Source organism: Protobothrops mucrosquamatus, unplaced genomic scaffold (assembly GCF_001527695.2).
Source record: "Protobothrops mucrosquamatus isolate PMUCROS unplaced genomic scaffold, P.Mucros_1.0 scaffold4411, whole genome shotgun sequence".
Classification (NCBI taxonomy): domain Eukaryota; kingdom Metazoa; phylum Chordata; class Lepidosauria; order Squamata; family Viperidae; genus Protobothrops; species Protobothrops mucrosquamatus.
The window spans coordinates 9,235-24,308 of record NW_015390324.1 but is presented as its reverse complement, the minus strand read 5'-3'; the positions used below and the strand labels follow the sequence as shown (position 1 = coordinate 24,308).

The 15,074-nt window shown below is 46.0% G+C and overlaps 1 protein-coding gene across 1 annotated transcript in view; it reads right to left on the bottom strand.

Moving 5' to 3' along the window:
* The window catches only part of LOC107298984 (1-phosphatidylinositol 4,5-bisphosphate phosphodiesterase gamma-1-like), a gene marked incomplete at its 5' end in the record, with an annotated part of 60,621 nt that overhangs the window by 39,783 nt on the left and 5,764 nt on the right, over positions 1-15,074 (bottom strand). Inside the window, 8 exons of the mRNA XM_015828342.1 lie at positions 85-203; positions 1,030-1,131; positions 2,327-2,399; positions 5,413-5,447; positions 6,286-6,366; positions 6,656-6,740; positions 11,545-11,592; positions 13,112-13,205. Coding sequence (XP_015683828.1) covers positions 85-203; positions 1,030-1,131; positions 2,327-2,399; positions 5,413-5,447; positions 6,286-6,366; positions 6,656-6,740; positions 11,545-11,592; positions 13,112-13,205 — 637 coding nt within the window. The remainder of the gene's footprint in view (positions 1-84; positions 204-1,029; positions 1,132-2,326; positions 2,400-5,412; positions 5,448-6,285; positions 6,367-6,655; positions 6,741-11,544; positions 11,593-13,111; positions 13,206-15,074) is intronic.

Genomic DNA, 15,074 nt, shown 5'->3' with positions numbered 1-15,074 from the left:
TCCTCCTCCTCCTCCTCCTCCTCCTCCTCCTCCTCCTCCTCTCCTCTAACCCTCCTCAAACCCAAGGATCCAAGGAACTCTTACGTGTTATGTGAAGACGAGATCCAGTACTGGGACAGGGGGAAATTCATTTCTTCAGGGACCACTTGCTCACCCTTGGAATCCATCAGCATGTTTTCTTTGGAGAACAAGAACATCAGGAACTGTGCAAAGATGAGGGAGAGAAAGACTATTATAGAGTAACAGAGATGGAAGAAGCTTTGGAGATCTTCTAGTCCAACCCCCTGGTCAAGGAGGAGACACTATACCATCCCAGACAAATGGCTGTCCCATCTCTTCTTAAAAGCCTCCAGTGATGGAGCACCCACAACTTCTGGAGGCAAGAAGTTCCACTGATTAATTGTTTTATCTATCAGAACTATTAGTTCTAGATTGCTTCTCTCCTTGGTTAGTTTCCATCCGTTGCTTCTTGTCCTGCCTTCAGGTGCTTTGGAGGATAGCTTGACTCCCTCTTCTTTGGGGCAGCCCCTGAGACATTGGAAGGCTGCTATCCTGTCCCCCCACGTCCTTCTCTTCATTAAACTAGACAGACCCAATTCCAGCAGCCATTCCTTATATGTTTTAGCCTCCAGTCCCCTAATCATCTTTGTTGCTCTTCTCTGTACTCTTTCTAGAGTCTCAACATCTTTTTTACATCGTGGTGACCAAAACTGGATGCAGTATTCCAAGTGTGGCCTTACCAAGGCCTTGTAAAGTGGTATTAACACTTCACCTGATCCTGATTCCATCCCTCTGTTAATGCAGCCCAGCACTGTGTTGGCCTTTTTGGCAGCTGCAGCACACGGCTGGCTCCTATTCAAGGGATTGTCCACTAGGACTCCCAGATCCCTCTTGCAGTTGGCTAGGGAATTCTGGGAGTTGAAGTCCACCCATCTTAAAGTTCCTGAGGTTGAGAGATGCCGGTCTAACTACATCTCAAGAGGTTTTCTGAGCCCAAACAAGACATCCCACAAAGAGCCAGACACTCACTTCATCCAGCTGGAAGACGGGCTCTGTCGTGTCGGCAGAACGATCCTGCAAGTAGCTGCACATGCACCGCCGAACTTTGGCAAGGTCGCTCGCCCAGGATTCCTGCAGAGAAAAGGAAGAAGGCAGAGTTACTAGCAAGCTGCGCAGCCAGGGAGCCGGGTTTGAACCGAGAGGGAAGGGGCATCCTCAGGCAAGGTCAAAAAAAGTTAGGATGGCGTCTACGATCAAAGTCCCGCCACTTTGATAGGCGCTGCACGGGTTTTATCAAGATCGATGCCCCGTTGGAGGACTTGGAAGACCAGGTTAGAGAGAGAACCTATGTCATGGTTCTGACAGATGAAACTCTTCAAAGAACTTCGAAAAAACTGAATTCCCCTCCCCTGAGCACATAGTATCAAAGCACAATTCCCTCCTCTAATTCAGGGCTTTTCAACCAGTGGTACGGGTACCACCTGTGGGACATGGGCACATGGCAGGTGGTACGCAACCATCCTAGAAAAGTGGTAGCAGGGGAGGGGAATGAGCTGAATCGGTGGCAGCACCGCACAAGCCTGAGCGAGAGACGGCTGGAGCTGCAGGGCTGTCAGGGCTCAGCGGAAGCGCCAGGATCAGCGCCAGGATCCAGCTGGAGCTCGGCGCTGATCCTGGCGCTTCCGCTGAGCCCAGAAGAAGCGCCGATCAGCTGGAATGTTGCAGCCTCTCCAGGGTCTTGTGATTTACATTCAGATGCTTGGCAACTGATTCATATCTATGACGGTCACAGTGTCCCAGGGTCATGTGAAGGGACCAAAACCTGCTGCAACCACCCAGCAGACGGGGGGGGGGGGAATAAAAACCAAACACCCCCCACCCCACCCCCGCTGCCAATCCTCAACAGAAATGCTCACAACAATGAAAACCTCGGACAGGAGGAAGAGCGCGGCCGGGTGGGCAGGCAGGGGTCTTGCTCGGCTGTGGCTTGGGGGGCACTTTTTTCAGTGCCACTGTAACTTCGAACAGTCACTAAGCGAACTATTGTAAGTCGAGGACTACCTGTACTTCATCACTTTTTTCCTTTTTTTTTGGTCATCCAGTTTTTGACGCCTTGCTAGGCGACTGGTGGTACTCGGATGTTGCCATATCCTAAAAGTGGCACAATGGGTGGAAAGGTTGAAAAGCCCTGGACTAAAGCACCGTAAAAGCAGCACGAAAACATTAGCTATTAAAATGGACGGAGATGAAACAAGCTAAAAAACAACAACACCCCGTTATCTCTGCTGGTTTTCACGGAAGCAAAGCTATCTCTTTCAGAAAATACCTTTTGATCGTATTGTAAGAATTTCTGGAAGTCATATAAGGTGATTTGACAGAGTTCCGGCCGATCCATGTTCCTGAAAAGGAAGCAGGAGAGAAGGAAGCGTCTCAGTGGCTGTGCCACGCACACACACAAACTGAGGAGGAGGAGGAGGAGGAGGAGGAGGAGGAGGAAAAAGACTGTGGGGTCCTTGGCGCTCTCTGAGCTTGGTTGTTTTCTTGCAGACGTTTCTTTACCTAACTAGGTAACATCATCAGTGCTAGAAGGGAGGGAAAGTTGCAGAGAGAAGGAGGAGGAGGAGGAGGAGGAGGAGGAGGAGGAGGAGGAGGAGGAGGAGGAGGAGGAGGAGGAGGAGGAGGACGACGACGACAACGACGACTGTGGGGTCCTTGGTGTTCTCTCACCTTGCTTGTGTTCTCTCAGACCTTTCATTACCAAACTAGGTCACATCATCAATGCTAGCTTGACCAAGCTCAGAGAGCACCAAGGATCCCACAGTTCTACTCTGAACTGGAAACGTTCTCTTTTATCGGTACTTAGTCAAGTCTTTGCATCTTTCGTGTCACTCATCCCTCTTCCGGCATCTTCTAGACGAGTCGGGACCGCATGTCCCAGAATCCCCAGCTAGCATCACGTACAGGTCTTGCTGGACATCTTGTGGACACCAGTTTGGAGAAGACCATCTCCAGATGATACTCTGAGGCACAGGTGTTTACGGTTGTATTCCAAAAGTTCTGCTTCCTTGCTTATCAAACTAGCTGTAGCTCAGGGGTAGTCAACCTTGGCTCTTTTATGACTCGTGGACTTCAACTCCCAGAATTCCTGAGCCAGCTGTGCTGGCTCAGGAATTCTGGGAGTTGAAGTCCACAAGTCATAAAAGAGCCAAGGTTGACTACACCTGCGTCTAGCTCAGTGGTTCTCAACCTGTGGGTCGGGACCCCATTTGGGGTCAATCGACCATTTCACGGGGGTCGCCAAGCAAGGCTGTCTGCCATTTTTTTTGTCCGCCATTTTTTTTGTCCGCCATTTTTTCCCCTTTTCCGGCGGGTGCCTTACCTCCCTTGGGCTGGGCCAGCTGGTGGTCGGCCTGCTCCGTCTCTGCCGCTTGCCAGCTACGCCTCGGCCGGCGCAGGGGGCGGAACCACGCACGCGCGGCGCTCCCGGGCAGGGAAAGTCCTCGACTTACGACCGGTTGGGTAGTCCTCGACTTAGGACCGGTGTAGTCCTCGACTTACGAACAGTTTAGTCCTCGACTTACGACCGGTTGGGGTCGCGCCATTAAAAAGGTTGAGAACCACTGGTCTAGCTTATATTCCACTTCCAGGTGGAATCTAGATACCTTTGGTGGAGGGTCCTTGAAACAGGTATTCACTATAATAATTAAGTGATTCTACGGCATTTCTCCACCCGGGCGTCCTAAAGGTGTATGTTTCAGGGGGCAACTGGACTTTCTGGTTTTTCTTCGAAGACGTTTCGCTTCTCATCCAAGAAGCTTCTTCTGCTCCGACTGGAAGGGTGAGGAAAAACCAACCCAGGCAACTTTAAGATGGGTGGACTTCAACTCCCAGAATTCTCTGGCCAGCCACGCTAGTTTAACACACCTCAGGGGTCTTCTGCGCTCAGTAAGACACCCCAAGATGGTTGGAAAAGATGATTAAAAGACAAGATAGAATTTAAACCAGAACTGTTTTTGTTAGGAATATTAGGGCCTAATTATGAGGAGAATGAATATTAATTATGAATTAATATTGCATGTACTGACAGCAGCGAGAATAGAATAATTTGCCCAATACTGGAAAAATGAAAACTTACCAACGGAAGAGGTTTTAATTAAGAAAATCTTAGAATGTGCAGAAATGGATAGATTGACTTTAGAGAGTAAAGAGAAAGAAGATACAAGGAACGGCTGCTGGAATTGGGTCTGTCTAGTTTAACGAAGAGAAGGACGAGGGGGGACATGATAGCAGTGTTCCAATATCTCAGGGACTGCCCCAAAGAAGAGGCAGTCAAGCTATTCTCCAAAGTCACCTGAAGGCAGGACAAGAAGCAACGGATGGAAACTCACCAAGGAGAGAAGCAACCTGGAACTAAGGAGAAACTTCCTGACAGTGAGAACAATTAACCAGTGGAACAACCTGCCTCCAGAAGCGGTGAATGCGCCAACACTGGAAGTTTTTAAGAAGAGACTGGACAGCCATTTGTCTGAAATGGTGTAGGGTTTCCTGCCTGAGCAGGGGGTTGGACTAGATGACCTCCAAGGTCCCTTCCAACTTTATCATTATTATTAAGATTCAGTTTACTTTAGAACATGGGACAATTTTTACCAATGGTTAGGAAAACGAACTAGTGAGAAATGAATGGGATGTGTTATTTTGAATATATATATATTAGTAAGAAGAATGATACGCGTTGACTAACTGATACTGTTTATGACTATCGTTTATTACACTTACTACAGTTATTTATTACTATATCAACTATTCTTAACTGAACGTATGTACCCGGACAATAGTCTGTTTGCTAAAGATGCAAAATGTTATTGGGGGATAACCCCAATCCTGATCCTAACCCCACACTAAACCTTAATCCCTATCCCAATCCTATTTTATCCCCAACCCTATAAAACTCAATAAAATCTTTTTTTAAAAAAAAAAAAAAGACACCCCAAGATGATTGACGAAAAGAACTGGACATTCACTTCATCCAACTGGCAGATGTTGGACGAAGGAGTCTCTCAACGCTGCTGAGGTTCAGAAACTTTGGCTGGCTGAGGAATTCTGGGAGTTGAAGTCCACCCATCTTAAAGTTGCCCAGGTCAGCAAACACTGGACTATAGAAACGCAAGTTTCAAAGCCGACTCTCTCTAATTTACAGAGAAGTAGCCCCAAGTAGCATTTTTTATTTTTGCTTTTCATATGTTTTGGTCAATTCTTGGCTCACCCTGGAGAAGCAAACCTTATATTTGTGCAGTTGTACTCAGTCACCATTGGGAAAATCTTCCCAAAGAAGGCGGAAAGAGACAACGCCTGGGTGAATGAGCACCTGGGCTCAAGAGGAGATGGGGCAACTGAGGCACGCTTCCTACTTACCGTAGAGGGAAGGACAGCTCTAGTTGTTCAATGATCTGAAAAGCAAAGAGGCGACACGTTAGTGTCAGCAATGTTAGTGAGTCCACCAGTTTTGATGTCAATGCTGCTAACATTGGATGTTCTTGCTTTGACAACGGTTGGAGATGCAAACATTTTGTTCTTATGTTTTACTTTTAGAGTTAGAGTTAGATGATGCTGGGGGGGAGGAATGTGCATGAGAGTTCAGCTAGACATAACAATACTGGACCTAGCGTGAGAACCAAGGTTATTGAAATAAGAGATGATAAGAATTGGCAGGCTGGAGAAATGGAGGGGAAGCCTGCATTTCAAGCTAATTGGAGAATGTGATTTATGACTGTTAATTGGAGGAGGGAATTGTGTTTTGATACTATGTGCTCTAGGGAGGGGAATCTAGTTTTTGGCTTCGATTGTGTTAGTGCCGATTCTATGCCACTCAAATAAAGATTCTTTAAAGTAAACAATGCCTCAAAGTTCTTTGAAGAGTTTCATCTGTCGGAACCGTGACATTAAGCCTGCTCACAAGGTCGGGAAGTTTTAACAAGTTTGAAGAAAAAGGTATTTGAAGCACAAAGGGAGGTACAGAGAGTCCTTGACTCACAAACACCCATTTAGTGACCGTTCCAAATTACAACGGCGCTGAAAAAAGTGACTCATGTTTTTCACCTACTCACAGGGGCTGCTGCAACAGCCGTAAGTGTAAAAAAGCCATTTTTTCCAGTGCTGTTGTAACTTTGAGTGGTCACTAACAAACAGTTGTAAGGCGAGGACAATCTTTATCAGATTCCCCCTGGTTTTTTAGCTCTTGCTGACGAGCACAACTCTCCTCCCACAATGGACGCCATAAGTTCTTACCGATTTCTGCGCATCGAACATGAGGTTTTTGTAGAACTGGGTGAAATGGCTGAAGGAAATTTCACCGCGAACCTCCACCTCCTGCGCGGAGAAACGAAAAGGAACAGAAAGAGTGGATTAAATTTGTGATTTGGCAAAGAAAGAAAGCTACGATAAGACTGAAGAAAATTGAGATTTTGACTTACTACTGAGTAAGGGGGTTGTTATTGTGCTGTTATTTTGTGCCCCTTTTTCTTAACTCCTGTGGCAAAACAAGCTCGCAAAATGGGGCAAAACTCATTTAACAACTGCCTTGCTTAGCAAGATCAATCTGGGGCTCAACTCTGGTCGTAAATCAAGGACTGCCTGCAAAGAGCACCCGTCTGCTTACCACGAGTTTATCTCGAAGGAAACGCATATTCGGCACACGGCAGTTGACCTGGGGTAACAGGGCCTTCAGATCCTTGGGGCTGATGCTGCAAGAGAAACAACAGTTGGACGTGCGTTCAGACCCACACAACGAAACTCACACCCCCACCTGTGTGGCTCAGGGCTTCCCTTTCCTCTCGGAGCTTAAGGAGGTGGGGGGTCTCCTCATTTAATCCCTACACGGCAGGAAAAAAAATCCTGGCCTACACAGTTGCACAGCTCTTTTCATGGTGGAGAGAGGATTTGAACACAGGACTCATCCCGGTCCAATATCTAGAGATTGCATTACGCCGCACAAAGAAAAGAAACTTTGGGGGGGTGGGGTCTAAAGGATGAACCCCACACCGCTGAATCTGCAGAATTTATTTTAATTAGGTTTTTCTCGGTCAACCTTTCCCAATCTCTGCAACTTTAAGAGGGGTGGACTTCGACTCCCAGAATCCCCCAGCCAGCATAGCTTAAAGTTGCCAAGAAAATAAAACTTTTGTGGGGATTTAAAGGGCCAACTCCACAGCGCTGGATCTGCAGATTTTATTTTAATTAGATTTTTCTGTCAGTGTTTCCCAATCTCTGCAACTTTAAGAGGGGTGGACTTCGACTCCCAGAATTCCCCAGCCAGCTGTGCTGGCTGGGGAATTCTGGGAGTTGAAGTCCACCCCTCTTAAAGTTGCAAGGCTGGAAAACCACTGGTCTATACATTTGTCCCAGATCCCAATCCACAGGGAAAGATTAGAATTTGCTTGCAGAATTGTGACAGCTGCAAATAATATTCCCCTGATAGACAAAGACCCTTGGACAAAGACACAACTCCCCCTTCGGTTCTTTTATTTTTATATTTTTATTTATTAATGGAACTTATGTGCCGCCCATCTTGCCTGGAGGATTGCAAATGATTAAAAACAGAACGACAACATTTTTAAAAATTATATTCACGCTATTATCTTCCCCTGCTGAAACCAAGCTGCCGTTCTCCATTGCAGGCAGCAGGGGGCAGCAGGAGGCATCCCACCCCAGGTCTCCTGCTTCTCCGCCCTCCCAGTTTGGGCTAAAGTCCTCAAACTGGTTTTTGCAGATTACAAACTGGGTTGTAAAAAGGGCTTCGAACCGCTAAAGCGGCTTCAACCTAGGGGTAAAATTTTGCTAAACGAACGAATAGGTCATTCAAACTAACATTAAACATAAAAAAAAAAGTCCAGCCTGGTTGAATGCGGAAGATTACATTAAAAAAATAATGAAGAGAAGGACGAGGGGGGACAGGATAGCAGCCTTCCAGTATCTCAGGGGCTGCCCCAAAGAAGAGGGAGTCAAGCTCTTCTCCAAGGCGCCCGAAGGCAGGACAAGAAGCAATGGATGGAAACTAATCAAGGAGAGAAGCAACCTAGAACTAAGGAGAAACTTCCTGACAGNTATATATATATATATATATATATATATATATATATATATATATATATATATATATATATATATATATATATATATATATATATATATATATGGGTGCTCTCTGAGACTGGTGGTTTCCTTGCAGATGTTTCATGACCCAACTAGGTTACATCATCGGTGATGGAAAGGAGTGGGGTTGGAGGAGGAGGAGAGGGGTGAGGGAAGAGGAAGAGAAGGAGGAGGAGGAGGAGGAGGGCTGTGGGGTCCTTGGTGCTCTCTGATTTTGGTGGCTTTCTTGCAGACGTTTCATGACCCAACTAGGTTACACCATCAGTGCTAGAAGGGAGATGGGGTTGGCTCTCTTTTTATATGCTAGTGGCCTGCCCTTGAGACCTTGCTTTGTAAATTGCACTTCCAAAGCTGATCTTTCCAACGTGACGTTCCTGATGCCGGGCCAGGTTGAATTCCAATCCGGAGGAAGGTCTTATGCACCCAGCCGTTCTCAGCAGCCCTGAGATTAGTCTTTTAATAGAATAATCGAATTCTTTAACCCGAATAATTCTCCTGGGACTTACAAACAAGATCCTCTGATGGGTAAGAACAACAAGAGCCACAGATAGGGAAATTTGGAGAGAGGAGTTGCTCGGACATTACCCCCTGAATTGTATCTGAAGAGGGATGAGAAAGGAGAGGAGAGAGAAAAGAGTAAAGGAGGGGAGAAGGAAGTAGGAAGGTTGGAGGAGAGAGTGGTGAAGGAAAGAGAAGAGGAGAGGAGAGGAAGAAGAGGGAAGTAGGGAAGAAAGAGAAGGAAGGGAGAAAGAAGGTAAAGAAGAAGGAGTGTGGATGCCGTGAAAGGGGAAACGGGCGAGCAACACCAAAAGTCATGTGTATGTATTTATTTCATTAAAAGTATCTTATATATAAGAATGTAAAAAGAATGTAAAAAGAGGGAGTCAAGCTATTCTCCAAAGTGCCTGAAGGCAGGACAAGAAGCAACGGATGGAAACTAATCAAGGAGAGAAGCAACCTGGAACTAAGGAGAAACTTCCTGACAGTGAGAACAATTAACCAGTGGAACTCCTTGCCTCCAGAAGCGGTGAATGCTCCAACACTGGAAGTTTTTAAGAAGAGATTGGACAGCCATTGGTCTGAAATGGTATAGGGTTTCCTGCCTGAGCAGGGGGTTGGACTAGATGACCTTCAAGGTCCCTTCCAACTTTACTATTACTATTATTATTATTATTATTATTATTATTATTATTATTATTATTATTATTATTATTATTATTATGTATGTTAACATCTGATAAATATCACGGTATATGTATGGGGGAGAGTTTGGAAAAATAAATAAATAAATTTAAAAAAAAAAAAAAGAGAGCCAAAGAGACGCTTTGCTGGAGAAGATCCCAGACAGTTAACGCTGACCTTCTCGCTTTAGATGAACCCCCTTGATCAGGGGGTTAAAATGAGCAGCTGATTAAAAGAATGTGAAGGAGATGAAAAGTGAGTTAAAAATTAACCCTCTGGGAAACCGAGAAGCAGACTTGCGACTTTATTTATTTATTTTTTGCTAAGTAACCTCGGTGTGGAGGTAAGCACATTTTCACTCCGCTTTGAATGTGCAATTCTATCATCCACCTTTGGTTTAAAAAATAAAAAAAATTTGGACCCTCACTTCCTCCTCGTCCAGCTCCACATCACTTCCTACCTCCACACCCATTTCCCACCTCCCCTTCCTGCCCCACATCCTGTTTATGGCTTATTGGCAGGGGTGGGGTGGGGTGGGGGATGCCTAGGCACTGCCCCCCCCCCTTCCCTGACCTCTTGGCTTTTTTCTATTTTTCCCCCAAAGTCTTTGGTCCAACCAAAGACTTGTCCAGCTTCGGCAACTTGGCCACATCTGTAGACCTCAATTCCCTGATTCTCCCCCCCCCAACCAAATCCAACATTAGATTTATTACTGCTGGAATAAATAGGAAGGCTGAGCGGTGAATTAGCAAGAGATTGGCCTACCTGCCTGGAGCGTTGTTCTTTCTGATTAATTCTGCACGGACAGGGTGAAATCCTAAAGCCCTACCTAGAGCTGCCTCTTTCTCATTTAGAAATTATTTTCTACATGGCGCAGCCTAGTGGAGGTGTTCTAGAAGTAGGAGCAGAGTAGTAACAACAACACAAAGCAGAGAAAGTGTGAGCATTTATTTCCAGACTGACCTAATTTTTTACTGGATGCAGTCGTCAAAAACTCTTCAGTACAAAGAAGGTGCTACAAGGATTTTTCTCTCCCTGTGTATTGGGGGGGTCTTCTTCCATGTTGGGGTCCTTAGAAACGGGGTGGAGCAGTGTGGCTTAACCTCAGCAGGAGAACCACCCAGCTCAGAGAGCACCAAGGACTCCATATTCCTCTTCCTCCTCCTCTTCCTCCTCCTCCTCCCCCTCCTCTCTGTAAATCCCACTCCCTTCTAGCACTGATGATGTTACCAAGTTGGGTCATGAAACATCTGCAAGAAAACCACCCAGCTCAGAGAGCACAAACGAATTCACAATCCTTTCTTCTTCCTCCTCCTCCTCCTCCTCCTCCTCCTCAACCCCACTCCCTTCTAGTACTGAGGATGTTACCTTGTTTGGTAACAAAACATCTGCAGGAGAACCACCAAGCTCAGAGAACACCAAGGACCCCACAGTCCTTTTTTCTTCTTCTTCTTCCTCCTCCTCCTCCTCCTCAACCCCACTTTCTTCTAGTACTGATAATGTTACCTAGTTTGGTAATGAAACGTCTACAAGAAAACCACCCAGCTCAGAGAGCACAAAAGAACTCACAGTCCTTTCTTCTTCCTCCTCCTCCTCCTCCTCCTCCTCCTCCTCCTCCACCCCACTCCCTTCTAGCAATGATGATGTTACCTAGTTGGGCAATGAAATGTCTGCAAGAAAACCACCAAGCTCAGAGACCACCAGGGACCCCATAGTCCTTTCCTCTTCCTCCTCCTCTTCTTCCTCCTCCTCCCTTCTAGTACTGATGATGTTACCTAGTTTGGTAACGAAACATCTGCAGGAGAACCACCAAGTTCAGAGAACACCAAGGACCCCACAGTCTTTTTTTCTTCTTCTTCTTCCTCCTCCTCCTCCTCCTCCTCAACCCCACTTCCTTCTAGTACTGATAATGTTACCTAGTTTGTTAACAAAACATCTGCAGGAGAACCACCCAGCTCAGAGAGCACCAGAGAGCCCACACTACAGAAGCTGCAACAAGCTTGACTTCCCCCGGAATCCCTTATCTGACGGGTCCCAAGTGAAGGCAGTCAGCCCGGGAAGATTCTTGTAACTCATTGGAGTAACTTTGAGACTATTCACTAGGGCTCTCTGTGCCTAACACACTTTGCTCAAGGGGACAAAAAGGAAAGGAGCAGAAGAAGCACCAGTTCCTCCATGGAAGCCTCCGTGGCTCCTCTAGATCTCTCTACTCACCTGCCTTCTCTAGATCGGTCCATGGAGTCGAACTGCTTCCTCAACCATCTGAAGGAGAAAGACGAGAGGTCACCGTTTTAGAAAGCGGTACGCAGGCAGAATGACAGAGTTGGAAGGGACCTTGAAGGTCTCCTACTCCACCCTCCTGCTCAAGCATTTCAGACAAATGGTTCCAATCTCTTCTTGAAAACCTCCAGTGATGGAACACCCACAACTTCTGGAGGCAGGTGGTTCCACTGGTTAATTGTCCTCACTGTCAGGGAGTTTCTCCTTAGTTTTCCGTTGCTTCTCTCCTTGATGAGTTTCCATCCGTTGCTTCTTTATGATTTGCTTTGCGCTGAAGCTCCTCAGCTATCTTCAAAGGTGATGAAGACTTTTGTCCCCTTGCAAAGTTAAGAGTAATTTATTGCTCGGGTTAGTGTTCTGGGGTTGGAATGGGGAAGGGGGCAGAGAAGTATGAGTACTGCTTTATACATCCTTAGTAAGGCCACACCTGGAAGACAGCATCCAGTTTTGGCCACCCCAGTGCAAAAAAGACGTTGAGACTTTGGAAAAAGTGCAAAGAAGAGCAAAATAAGATGATTAAAGGCCTGGAGACTAAAACATACGAAGAACAGTTGCAGGAATTGGGGATGGCCAATCTGGAGAAAAGGAGGACTTGGAGGGGGGGGACATGATAGCAGAGTTCCAGTATCTCAGGGGCTGCCCCAAAGAAGAGGGAGTCAAGCTATTCTCCAAAGCGCCTGAAGGCAGGACAAGAAGCAACGGATGGAAACTAATCAAGGAGAGAAGCAATCTAGAACTAAGGAGAAACTTCCTGATAGTTAGAACAATTAACCAGTGGAACAACCTGCCTCTGGAGGCTGTGAATGCTGCAGCACTGGAACTTTTTAAGAAGAGACTGGACAGCCAGTTATCTGAAATTGTATAGGGTCTCCTGCTTGAGCAGAGGGTTGGATTAGAGGACCTCCGAGGTCCCTTCCGGCTCTATTCTGATTGAAGGAATGACCCTTTCCTCTCTGGTAAGTGTTAGTTGGCCATTCTTGGCCTCAGGACAGGACACACTAGTCTAAAGAAAAGAAGAAATAGGGGAGACATGATAGCAGTGTTCCAATATTTGAGGGGCTGCCACAAAGAAGAGGAGGTCAAACTATTCTCCAAAGCACCAGAGGGAAGGACGAGAAACAATGATTGGAAACTGATCAAGGAGAGAAGCAACCTAGAACTAAGGAGAAACTTCCTGACACTGAGGACAGTCAACCAGTGGAACAGCCTGCCACCAGAAATCGTGGGTGCTCCATCACTGGAGGAATTATAAGAAGAAACTAGACATTCACCTGTCTGAGATGGTATAGGTTCTCCTGCTAGAGCAAGGGGCCGGACTAGAAGACCTCCAAGGTCCCTTCCAGCTCTATTCTATTCTAAACTCTTAATCTGGGACCACCGTCTTCATCCATTCCAGGTGAGTCCACTCCAAAAAAGTGCCGGATTGAGCGGCGTGCCCTCATCTGCTCCAGATTCGGTGACTATCGGTGCTCTGCCCATATTTTCTCCCGCTGGCCCATACCTTTCGGTCTGGAGAGGAGTGGGTGATCGCTGCGTATCCGTCACCAGCCAGTTCAGCCCGGCCACCCAGAAGGTCACGTCATCCTCGCAAAAAGCTGGAGAAGACAAGATCACAAAAGGAGGTGAAGGACAATCGATGGATGAACTTCTCCTGGAGATCCTGGCCCAAAGGAAGGAACGGCTATCACAGAAGCCGCCATCTTGGCCAGAACTTGTTCTTCACACTCCGTATCTACTACGTCTCTAGGTTCATGTAACAAGCTAAACCCTATAATCCTAGTTAAACAAATCCCATTCCTACATTCACAGGTCCTGAGATGTCCCGATAAGTAGACCATACGATATTAAGCCATCAGGGATCCAACACGGTTTCTGTAATAAGAGATTGGACCACAAGCTACCCGATCCTGTTTCAGCCACTAACCTAGATGATTGTGGGAAATTACTTTGTCTGCGACACTTATCCTTTCAGTCGTAATCAATTCGTGGTTGGGTGGTCTTATCAAAATATGAAAACAGATCTGCTATTGGCAAGGAAGCTGCCTAATGGGGATTAATGAATCAAGATCAGGTGAAGTATTAATACCACTTTACAAGGCCTCGGTAAGGCCACACTTGGAATATTGCATCCAGTTTTGGTCACCACGATATAAAAAAGATGTTGAGACTCTAGAAAGAGTACAGAGAAGAGCAACCAAGATGATCAGGGGACTGGAGGCTAAAACATATAAGGAACGGTTGCTGGAATTGGGTATGTCTAGTTTAACAAAGAGAAGGATGAGGGGAGACATGATAGCAGTCTTCCAATCTCTCAGGGGCTGCCCCAAAGAAGAGGGAGTTAAGCTATTTTCCAAGGCGCCTGAAGGCAGGACAAGAAGCAACGGATGGAAACTAATCAAGGAGAGAAGCAACCTAGAACTAAGGAGAAACTTCCTGACAGTCAGAACAATTAACCCGTGGAACAACCTGCCTCCAGAAGCGGTGAATGCTCCAACACTTTTTTTAAGTTTTTAAGAAGAGACTGGACAGCCATTTGTCTGAAATCTTGTAGGGTTTCCAGCCTGAGCAGGGGGTTGGATCAGATGACCTTCAAGATCCCTTCCAACAGTATTATTATTATTATTATTATTATTATTATTATTATTATTATTATTATTATTATTATTATTATTATTATTGCTGCCTAGGTGGTTTTAACAACTCTCAGTGTTAATGACGGACTGATTGTAAACAGTACAGATAATCCTCGAGATAATCATAATAATCATAATAATCATAATCATAATAATGGAAGGGACCTTGGAGGTCTTCTAGTCCAACCCCCTGCTCTGGCAGGAAACCCTACACCAGTGTTTCTCAACCTTGGCAACTTTACGATGTGTGGACTTCAACTCCCAAAATTCTCCAGCTAGCAAAGTCCACACATCGTAAAGTTGCCAAGGTTGAGAAACACTGCCCTACACCATTTCAGACAAACCATTTATAGCCATTCGTTCAGTGACCGATCAAAGTAACAACGGCACTGAAAAAAGTGACTTCATGAGTGTTTTTCACACACTTACGACAACTGCAGCCTCCCCAGGGTCACGTGATCAAAATTCAGAGTCTTGGCAACTGGCGTGTACTTATGACAGTCGCAGGGTCCCTGGGGTCATCTGATCCCCTTTTGCGACCTTCTGTCAAGCAAAGTCAATGGGGGAAGCCAGATTCATTTAACGACCGTGTGACTAATTTAACAACGGCAGTGTTTCGCTTAACAACTGCGGCAAGAAAGGTCATAAAACGGGGCAAAAATCGCTTAACAACCGACTCGCTTTGCAAGAGACATTTTGGGCTTAATTGTGGTCATAAGTCAATGTCAAGGTATTGATTTAACAGCTAACCAGCTTGTTTAATGTAAGATGTAAGATGTAATGATGGAAATGACTCAGCAGGGTCTGCGTTCCTTTAAGAGCCATTGTACA